This window comes from Microcaecilia unicolor, chromosome 12, assembly GCF_901765095.1.
Source record: "Microcaecilia unicolor chromosome 12, aMicUni1.1, whole genome shotgun sequence".
NCBI lineage: Eukaryota > Metazoa > Chordata > Amphibia > Gymnophiona > Siphonopidae > Microcaecilia > Microcaecilia unicolor.
The window spans coordinates 8,872,036-8,883,372 of NC_044042.1; the positions used below are offsets into that span (position 1 = coordinate 8,872,036).

The window sequence follows — 11,337 nt, forward strand, 5'->3', positions numbered from 1 at the left end:
TACATAATAAAATTAGACAACACGATATAGGGAGAGAATAATCCCATTATTAAAATAAATGATGGTGAATTACGGTTCCAATTATGAGTCATTATGGCATGTCATGTTATAGAGATATGTCTTCAGTGCCTTACGGAAGTTAATTAGGCTGTGAATTATTTTCAGGTCAAGTGGTAGAGCGTTCCACATTTGCGAACTCAAGTATGAAAAGCTGGATGCATGTATTAATCTATATTTTAGACCTTTACAGCTGGGAAAGTTGAGATTTAGGAATGTGCATGCTGGTCTTTTACCATTCCTTTATGTTTTTTTCTCAGCTTTATTCATACATTTGTAGAATTTCATAAGGTGAAAAAGGTGCAAATATGCAATGAGATCCCATGCTGCCCTCATTCAGTGAACTTAACTAGTTAAGCCAACTGCTAAGGATAACTGCTTAAAATTATCTGAATATATTTATCCAGATAACTTTAGGGCTGCTATTAGGGAGGTCCAACCTACCTGGTTAAGTTTTCAAAGACAGCACGGAATATCAATATTGTCCAGCTAAACCACACGCTTACCATGCCTTTAGTTCCCCCTCTAGATATCTGGGGAGGGGGAGAGATAGAGGGAGGTAATGGGATAGTTTAAATTACCAAGATCTGCCTGGGTAACTTCCAAATTTCCAAGACAAATATTTGAAATATCAGTCCAACAGTATGTGCCACACATGAATGCCAGCATGAAGTCCAGTCTTGGTTTTCTAATTCGGACAGCCAAGTACACAAATTCATTGACATGGGAGTTAGAAAACAAGGAACAGACTGAATTTTCCAAAGCCAACATGCACCCTGACCTCATACTTAGTACTTGAAGCGAGAGACTTCCTGACTCCCTAAATATATTGGAACTAATGTCGGAAGCTCATAATCTGGTCTGGGAAGGGTTAATCCCCACATTTTATTTCATCACTTCATCTGCACACTGCTGATTTTAATATGCTAATAGACTTGACCCTCATTGTCTTTCAGGACTGTAGAAGCCAGGAGACTTCGTCTCGTGCTGCTGAGCATTAAACTATGGGTGTCTGGTTTATTCTCAATTTAGTTGGCTTTACGTCCTTAGATGTGATAGGAATTCCTGGAAATCTGGTTATCCTCTTTGTTTTTGTCCACGCCTTGACTTGTCAGCGAAAAATCTCCACCAGTGAGATCATCCTCAGCAAGTTGGCGCTATCCAACCTTCTGGTGGTCCTCACTTGGGGAGTCCCACTAAGCTTGGAAGCTTCTGGAATCCAAAAAGTATTCAACGACCTGACCTGCAAGTTCAGCCTGTACTTCTACTGCGTGGGCAGAGCTATGTCCATTTGTATAACCTCATTACTAGGGTGTTTCCAGTGCCTTACCGTAGCACCTTCCCCTCAACGGTGGCTCCATATGAGGCAGAAAGTTCTCGATAACCTCTCTTCCATCATTATCGGCCTCTGGTGTTTTAACTTGCTAATTTGCAGTACTCGGTTGATGTACTCTCAAGTCCAGGTCAACTCCACATCTGACAAGTACATCTTGAGCTACGACTTTTGCTTCGTATTGTTCCCAAATTATTTCCTATACATTGGCAATGGGATCATCTTCGTTGCCCGGGACTTATTCTTTTTATCCCTGATGACATTAGCCAGTGGCTACCTTCTCTACGTGTTCTACCAGCACGGAAAGCAGATCCAAGGGCTGCATAATGTGCACAAGCATGCTGAGATACGAGCAGCAAAGGCAGTGGTCACACTGGTCATTATGTACATCATCAGTTTTGGTCTGGACAGTTTGTTTTGGATTTTCACGCTCTTCATGTCCCCAGTCTCTCTCAGATTTACCGATGCGAGGATTTTTTTCGATTCTTGCTACTCTGCCGTCAGCCCAGTTGTCATTATTACGACCAACAAGAAGATTCAACAGGGCTTGAGGTGCTCAGAGAGGAGAAAACTGCGATCTGTGAAAACCATCTCCAAGTTCATTGGGACAAATTGATCTCTAATATGACGCTAATTCATAATTTTGTAGCAGTTGCTAATCGCTAACCAAATCAAACTGTAGTGGTATACAGTACGAAATATTTCCTCCACCTCTTATTGTTTGTCTAGGTGCTAAATTTATCTTACACCAAATAATAAAATTTTTCTGTATAATCTATTGCATTTTGTGTAGTATTATATTGTATTGCTCTGGGTTACAAAGTCAAATGTATTGAATCTTCATTCCAAGTGCATATATATCACTTAATTTAATTTAATAACAGTACTTTTAGCCTGATCTTAGAAACGATGATAGCATCCTGCGGACATCAGACTCACAGAAACAGAACCTTTGCAGATCAGCAACGCAGCCGCGCCGGAGAAAAGGACTTTGGCTGGCGGGGGTTGGGGGCCCCCACCAGCAAAGGTACCCGATGGCGGTGACGGCGGCGGTGGGGGAGGGTTGACAGCGGTGGGAAAAGGGGTCGAAAGGGTTGACGCTGGGGAGGGGTCAAAGGTAGTGGTGGAGGCGGTGATGGCGGGGGGGGGGGGGTCGGCTGCGCCGGGGGGGGGTTAAAATGTGCCCCCTCACCTCGGGCTCTGGACCTCCCCTCCCACCGAAGTCTGGCTACGGCCCTGTAACCAGACACATGCAGTGCTGAGATCATTTTCATGCATCGTTTCCTTAAATTAGTCGTCCTTATCACCTGTTTTATCAGTCTGTCTGCTCAGTCTATGTTGCCTATTAAGAGATGTTGTAATGTGTATTATGTTGACATGGTAAGTGGGAATTGCTCAAAGTAAAAAAAAAAAAAAAAGAGAGAGAAACAGTATACAATTCCTCATTAAAAAAAAACCTCTTTCCAAAATCAGAATAGCAGGCAGTATTTAAATATCCCACATTGTTCGATGGAGTACAAAAAAAAGAAATCCTCAGGGGCAGTGGCGTTCCTACCCTCGACGGCACCCGGGGCGGATCGCCGATGCGCCCCCCGTGAAATGACACCCCCTCCCTGGTGCACGCCGCTGGGGGGGGTGCCGCAGCGCGCGCCTGTCTGCTCTCAGTTCGCTACGCTCGCTAAATTCTCTCGTTCGCTGCAGCTCCCTCCCTCTGCCCTGGAACAGGAAGTAACTTTGAGCAGGGACCGTCCTTCTTTGTTTATTTTGTACAGCGCTGCGTAACCCTAGTAGCGCTCTAGAAATGTTAAGTAGTAGTAGTAGTAACCTGTTCCGGGGCAGAAGGAGGGAGCTGCAGCGAACGAGAGAATTTAGCGAGCATAGCAAACTGGGAGCAGACAGGCGCGCACTGCGGCACCCCCCCAGCGGCGTGCACCCGGGGCGGACCGCCCCCCCCCCCCTTGGTACGCCACTGCTCAGGGGAGAAAAAGCCTCAGAACCCTGTCCTCCACTTCCGTGTAACAGAAGAAGAACAATGGTAGGCTTGCTTAGGTTGCTTTTACGTCACTGGTGTAAAAAAAAACAAAACCCCGTGGGAGAAATTTGTTAAAACTTCAAACAAACTCGTTTTTGAGAATCTATCCAAAGATATGGGGCTCCTTTTAATATGCAGCGATAATCCCAACACGGCAGAGCACTTTCTTTCGTTCGCTGCTGTGGGAGGAGGGCAGTGGTGGCGGCAGGGGGAGCGGTGGCAGGGGTAGTGGTGGGGAGGGGGGGCGGCAGCGGGGCCCTGAAGATCGTTCGCCTCCTGCCCCGCTTTGTCTCTCGGCGGCACTGGTGATAGCTCACTTCAATGCTATCCTATTCTGACTTGTTTTTTGAGAAGGGTGGTACATCAAGCCTTTTAAACTGTTATTCTATAACTGGGCTCCTAAGTGTTCTCATGCATAACTACAGAGGGGGCCTTTACCTGGGAGGGGCATAGGCAGGGCACGGGTGTCCCATTATTCTCAAGTGCGCTTTATAGAATTCCCATATTTATTTATTTATTTATTTGCTGCATTTGTACCCCACATTTTCCCACCTATTTGCAGGCTCAATGTGGGTTACATTATATTGCAAAAGGTATAATCATAAACAGAGTAAGAGGTTTGGTCTAATTTAACATATTACTGTGTAAGAAATTAGGTAGATAGGTCTGTAGAATGATTTACATAACACAAAATAAAACCAGGTAAGATATAATGACCAATAGTGATAATGTGATTCACATAATCAATTTACAGGGATCAGTATTAGTTGGTTTAGATATAGAATGGGATCAAGTCATTTATGCAACAACTGCAGAACTTAGTGCAACCCTTTACAGCAGCCGTAGACATGACATACATAAGGGGTCTCAAACCTTTTTCGTGTTAAGGTGCCGCGTGGAGGGGCATAATCGAAAGGGGCGATCAAGTTTTCCTGAGGACGTCCTCGTAGGATGTCCCAGCGAAGGGGCGAGGAAACCCATATTATCGAAACAAGATGGGCGTCCAACTTTCGTTTCGATAATACGGTCAGGGACGCCAAAATCTTGACATTTAGGTCGTCCTTACAGATGGTCGTCCTTAGACTTGGTCGTTTCTGATTTTTGGCCATAATGGAAACTAAGGACGCCCATCTCAGAAATGACCAAATGCAAGCCCTTTAGTCGTGGGAGGAGTCAACATTCGTAGTGCATTGGTCCCCCTGACATGCCAGGACACCAGCCGGACTTCAGAAAAAGCCCCCAGGTACATAGCTCCCTTACCTTGTGTGCTGAGCCCCCCCAAATCCCCCCAAAACCCACTCCCCACAACTCTACACCACTAACATAGCCCTTAGGGATGAAGGGGGTCATCTACATATGGGTACAATGGGCTTTGGGGTGGGGGTGGAGGGCTCCCATTTACCACCACAAGTGTAAGAGGTAGGGGGGATGGGCTTGGGTCCTGAAGTGCACTGCAGTGCAGTGCCTGAAGTGCACTGCACCCACTAAAAACTGCTCCAGGGACCTGCATAGTGCTGTGATGGAGCTGGGTATGACATTTGAGGCTGGCATAGAGACTGGCAAAAAAATGATTTATATATATATATATATATAAATTTTTTTTTTTTTTTTATGGGAAGGGGTTGGTGACCACTCTCTATCCTCCATCCCTTCGTGCGGGCACGCTAGGCATACCTTTGCTGGCAACCAATAAATGGACTGCCACCACTCCCAACGTCTTGCTCTGAGCAGCATGCTGGAACTTCTCTCACATGCCCGAGAAGTCCCAGCCTGCTGCCCAGAGCTGGAAACAAGGAGTGGGGAGCAGCAGTAGTCTATTTACTTGGCTGGCAGGGCTCAGCATCCCCACCAGCAAAGTAAAAGAGAATTCAGCAGGGGGCCCAAGCCCACATTTTGGGAGCCAGTTGTTAAGGTAGCCATGTCTCGCATAACTCTGCACAATGTAATCCATAACCAAGTTGTAACATATTGTATTTCCATTATTCATATCATATTGTAAGCCACACTGAGCCCGCAAAAAGGTGGGAAAATATGGGATACAAATGCAATAAATAAATAAATGGAGGGCCCTACTTTAACAACCGGCTCCCAAAATTCTTAAAAACTTAACAACCGGCTCTTGCGAGCCTGTGAGAGCCTGCTCCAGCACACCACTGCTGCCATGAGTGGGAAAGCGCGGGGTACAAATGTAACAAAAAAATAAAAATAGATTGGATTTAATTGGATAGGAAGGATTCTACCTGGATGAATCTCACTGAACACCCCTAGAGCACATATTCAGCACAAATTAACCAGAGAGGGGCATTTTTGATATGAGATCTAAGTTGGACTTTGCACGTTTTGCTCTAAACATCCCAAATCCAAATAGCAAATGTAACCATTTTCTAAAAAGCAAAACATCTATCTTTTTTTTTTTAATACCATTTGTAATAAGGTATTATGCTCTGTGCATTTATCTTTTCATGTCATGCTTGAAAAAAAATGCACAAATGAAAAATGTAGAAAATCAAGCCATTGGGATGTAGGAGGGGCCAGCATTTTAAGTAGACTGGTCCCCCAGACATCCCAGGAGAGCAATGGGGCACCCTGGGGGGCACTGCTGTGGACTTCATATAAATACTCCCAGGTACACATCTCACCATTGCTCCCTTCTCTTATCTTATCTGCTGAGCCCTCCAAAACCCACTGCCCCCAAATGTACACCACTGTGTTAGCCCTTATGGGTGAATGGGCACCTATACATGGGTACAGTGGCTTTTTAGTGAGTTTTGGAGCTCATAGTTTCCACCACAAGTGTAACAGGTAGGGGGAAGTATGACCCTATCTGTCTAAAGTGAACTGCACCCACCACTTCAGTACTCCAGGGATCTACATGGACCTGAGTTCAACATCTGTGGCTGGCATAGAGACTGGTGAGTACTAGTTATTCACATTTTGGAGAGGTGGGTTGGGGGCAGTGACCACTGGGGGAGTAAGGAGGTCATCTCTGATTCCCTCCAGTGGTCACTGAGGACACATTTCATTAGAAAAACTGGTCTAGACCAAAATATTGACGTTTTCACCATAAAGGTTTTATTCCATTGCGGCTGTCAAATGTTCAAGTGTTAGGCACGCCCTATACCCAGCCTAATCCCGCCTGTGAAACACCACTGACACGCCCCCTTGTGATTTGGATGCAGTGCAGACAAAATGAATAGGTAGACATCTGCAAAACAGGTTTTGAAAATACTGATTTGGATGTTTTGAATAGAAATCTGTCCAAATGGTGCTTTATAATACTTTTTGGACGTTTTTCTCTTTCAAACATGATCCCCAGAACTGCTGAATATGTACTTTCACAGCCGTGACACTGACCGGTTAGTGATGGGGCAGTTCGGAGATAGGGTCTGTGGAGATCAAGAATTTACCTCGTTAGAGCTCAGATAAAGTTAGGACAAGAAAAAAGGCTTCACTTTAACCAACTGTTATCCGGCCACCACTCATCTCCTGGATATTCAAAACTGATGCCTGGATATGGAAGGGCATTGAATTCCAGAGCCTAATCCAGCCCACAGCTGTCAGCAACTTTAAAATCGCTGATTGCTGTAGACAGAAAACTAGCTCCTAAGTCCTGGAGGCACCTCAGCCAGTCAGGTTTCCAGGATATCCACAATGAATATTCATGAGAGAGATGTGCATGCAGATCTCTCTCGTGAATATTCATTGTGGGTATCCTGAAAATTGACTGGCTGAGGTGCCTCCAGGACCAGCTTTGGGAACCACTGCTCCATAAGTTATTAATAGCATGAGAAGGTTGAATGAGAATTCTCAACCCCAGAGAACTAATGATATCATCAAAGACTGTTTGGTGACATGACTGGAATACACTGAAAAAATGCTTTTACTCTTGATAGCAAACTATTAGTATGCAAAATTACCACAGTGTTAAAAAAAACACTGCAGTCTCCTGCAGTAATGTGCAGTGGTTTGCAGCATCCAGTGTAAATGTCTGTCTTCCTATCAGTAGGAGGATGGGCTCACCCACAGACAGGGACATTTGAAATCACAGGCGCTAATGGAAAGCCTGGGCTCAGACCTTCTCCACCTGCCTCTTTCTCCTACTCTTGAAAAATTCCAGGGAAGCCCAGCAAGCCCCAGATTCCATGCTCCCCATCCTTGACCCCCTGATGCCCCCACCCTCTTCCCCTCTGGGACTGGCATTACTACTACTTAACATTTCTAGAGCACTACTAGGGTTACGCAGCGCTGTACAGTTTAACAAAGAAGGACAGTCCCTGCTCAAAGGAGCTTACAATCTAAAGGACGAATGTCAAGTTGGGGCAGTCTAGATTTCCTGAATAGAGGTATGGTGGTTAGGTGCCGAAGGCGACATTGAAGAGGTGGGCTTTGAGCAATGATTTGAAGATGGGCAGGGAGGGGGCCTGGCGTATGGGCTCAGGGAGTTTATTCCAAGCATGGGGTGAGGCGAGGCAGAAAGGGCGGAGCCTGGAGTTGGCGGTGCTGGAGAAGGGTACTGAAAGGAGTGATTTGTCTTGAGAGCGGAGGTTACGGGTAGGAACGTAAGGTGAGATGAGGGTAGAGAGGTAAGGAGGGACTGCAGATTGAGTGCATTTGTAAGTTAGTAGGAGAAGCTTGAACTGTATGTGGTACCTGATCGGAAGCCAATGAAGTGACTTGAGGAGAGGGGTGATATGAGTATATCGGTCCAGGCGGAAGATAAGACGTGCAGCAGAGTTCTGAACGGATTGAAGGGGGGATAGATGGCTAATTGAAAGGCCAGTGAGGAGTAGGTTGCAGTAGTCAAGGCGAGAGGTAATGAGAGAGTGGATGAGAGTTTGGGTGGTGTGCTCAGAGAGGAAAGGGCGAATTTTGCTGATGTTATAGAGGAAGAAGCGCAAAAAAAGGTCCAAAAATTTCCACAAAAATCCAACACAGAAAAAAGAAACAGGTGGAAAAACAACTTCAAGAGATCAATCCAAGACAAGAGGTGAGATGCTCCAGAAGAACTTTATTAAGGACCCAACACGGTCCGTGTTTCGGTTTTTAAAAAAACCTTCATCAGGGGTCTATAACATAACAACAAAAGAACAGAAAAACAAAACACATATATAATAAAATGAAGAATAAGTGGAAACAAATTAAATCGAATGTATTACAACAAATTTCAATATAATATAAAAATATTAAAAATATTAAAAAATTAAAAATATTGGTTATTCCTAATATAGATTAAATTTTCTGACATATAATCTGATATATTACCAAAAACAATACTATTACTATACCATCAGACAAACAACCAAGTAGGTAAAAGATAAAAGATAAAAGTAATTTAATTGGCAGTATAGGGATCTATTTCCAATAAAATCCAATAGGACAATACATAATTATGCATGATATGTGGTGAATTACTTTCAATAGGAAAGGTGATAATAGTTACCATGTTTTAAATAGTGACATATTAAACAAATGACAGAACATCAATAGCAGAAAATTGCTTAATCCATACATATTAAATAGTGATAAAAATATATAATATAATAATAAATGTACAAATAAAGGTAAGATTAGACATAAAATAAAATTAAAATTAAACATACCAATCAGTAGTTGCACAGAGGATATACTGACAGACAATGGAGCTCATGAAATGTAGTCTCTATTAAAATTGTATAAATGAAAAAAATAGCGAAAATTATTAAATGTTGAAAAGATCATGAATAATTAATAAATAAATTATATCAAAACGTTTACCGACCAATATCGTAAGGGTTCAAATAATTATTACTCAAAAAACTTATTAAATATTAAAATTTATCACAATAACAGCACAGCATAAAATTTAGAAGAGTCATATTTAATGGGAGATGCATGATTTAAAATAAATGGTGAATCTTACATCTATACAAAATCATAAGATGGAGATCAAATGATAGAAAATGTTTTAGAAAATTTTGGTGTATCCAAGTATCTATATAGAAATACATATAGATAGATAATTAATTTTAGACATTACAAAATTAATCAAGAGCCTAGCCATCAGAAAGAACAACAAAAAAAACAACAGAAAAAACGGAAAAAACCGCCGTCAGAGAGGGAAAGGAAAGGGAGTATACGTCTCTGAGTAAAAACGCCGTAGGGACTGACAGAAATAGATAACTGAACGAAAACTAACTAGAAATATATCTATAATGCCATATCGGGCAATCATGATAAGCTAAATAAATTCGGAGAGTGTTGCCTCGTACCGACAGATTCAATATGAAATAGTATCAAAAAAATTGCGCCAAAATACAATCAATCTCAATGGTGCTGTAGTGAAACGTGGAATCCATTGAGAGGATACATCAAATTTCAAAATAAAGATTGACATATATACTGACTAGTAGAATGCCAGTGACGGTTATATCAGCTGGTGAATGAAATGAATCAAAAGAAAATATATATAAAAAAGCAGAAGCCAGCCGTCAGAGGGGGGAGGGGAGGGAAAGGGAGTATACATACATGTACCACAAAAAACGCTAGGGAAAAAGACTGCATGTAAACATGAGTGATGATATATCTTATGTTCCAAAATATACTAGCGTATAGGGTATGAATAAATATATGGATGTATGTATATATATATGTGTACACCTCCTTAATGATAAAAGCGCCTAAGATCCTAGCAAAAAGAGGGTGGTGGCGTGTGTAATAAAAAGTATTGGAAAATATATATTGCTAATGTTGTGTCAGGCAGTCATAACAGTTTAGTGAAAAAATAATTAAAAACAATGGCGCTGGGATGTACCCAATATTAATATGTAAAATGTGAATGAATATAACTATATATATCTCCCCCTAACAGAAAACGCCAAAGGTACTAACAGAGATAAATAACTGAATGAAAACTGACTAAAAATGTATTAATAATGCCATATCGGGCATTCATGATAAGCTAAATAAAATCAAAAAGGGGGAAAACTATCTTACCTTGAATGAATTAGAGATTGTAGCCTCGTACTGACAAATTCAATATGAAGTAGTGTCGAAAGAAATGGCGCCAAAATACAATCGATCTAAATAGCGCTATGGTGAATCGTGGAATCCATTGATAGGATACATCAAATTACAAAATGAAGATTGACATATATACGGACTAGTAGAATACCGGTGACGGTTATATCAACTGGTGAGTAAAATAGATCAAATTACTGAATGATAGAAACATCGCACAATGATTTAAAAGGACCAATTGACTGAAGTTAATATAGCTTGGATAAAATTAATAAAAATACTATGTCCTAATTATATCAACCTTTATATAAAAAGACATTAGGTAAAATGCTCACAGGTCATAAAAATTAAGACAACCAATTGGATAAAACTAATCCGACTTCAAAAAACTCACCAAAAATTATATGTTTCAGAGGTAGCGATAAATTAAATAATATAACAGCCCAATATTTGATCTAATGTTTAATCAACCGGTACTTCATTGATAAATTAAATAAAAGTAATATATAAATATCGAAGCTAGTGACCGGCAGAAAATAACACCCGTGAGCTGACTGCTTATATGAGATCTTACAAAAGGGCTTTAAATAGATAATTGGTATGTAGTGAAAGAGTCGTTGTAAGACATAAAAACGTTCAGATTAATAAATAGACTAGAACGTATTATATTACATTAAATGTCTCTCTCAATTGGAAAAGTAAATATAAAAGCTAATAAGGACATGTGAAGAAAAAATAAAAATAAAAAGTGAAAAGAATAATAAAGAAGTGATGCTAGGATTGCCATCTCACTCAAAATTAAATATATATTTTTTGAAAAATATTTTAGTACCCAAAACTATAATATGATAAAATAATTTAATAGGAAATTATTATTTTTAAAAGAAAAAAGGTTAATGATACGCATAAACAGAAATAA

At 41.2% G+C, this 11,337-nt stretch overlaps 1 protein-coding gene across 1 annotated transcript; it reads left to right on the top strand.

Annotated features, from left to right (window-relative positions):
• Nucleotides 1-1,061: 1,061 nt before the first annotated feature.
• On the top strand, nt 1,062-2,006 carry LOC115482060 (olfactory receptor class A-like protein 1). Its single transcript, XM_030221622.1, has one exon. It carries the CDS (start codon nt 1,062-1,064, stop codon nt 2,004-2,006), a length of 945 nt encoding a protein of 314 aa, XP_030077482.1.
• The last annotated feature ends 9,331 nt before the right edge of the window (nt 2,007-11,337 follow it).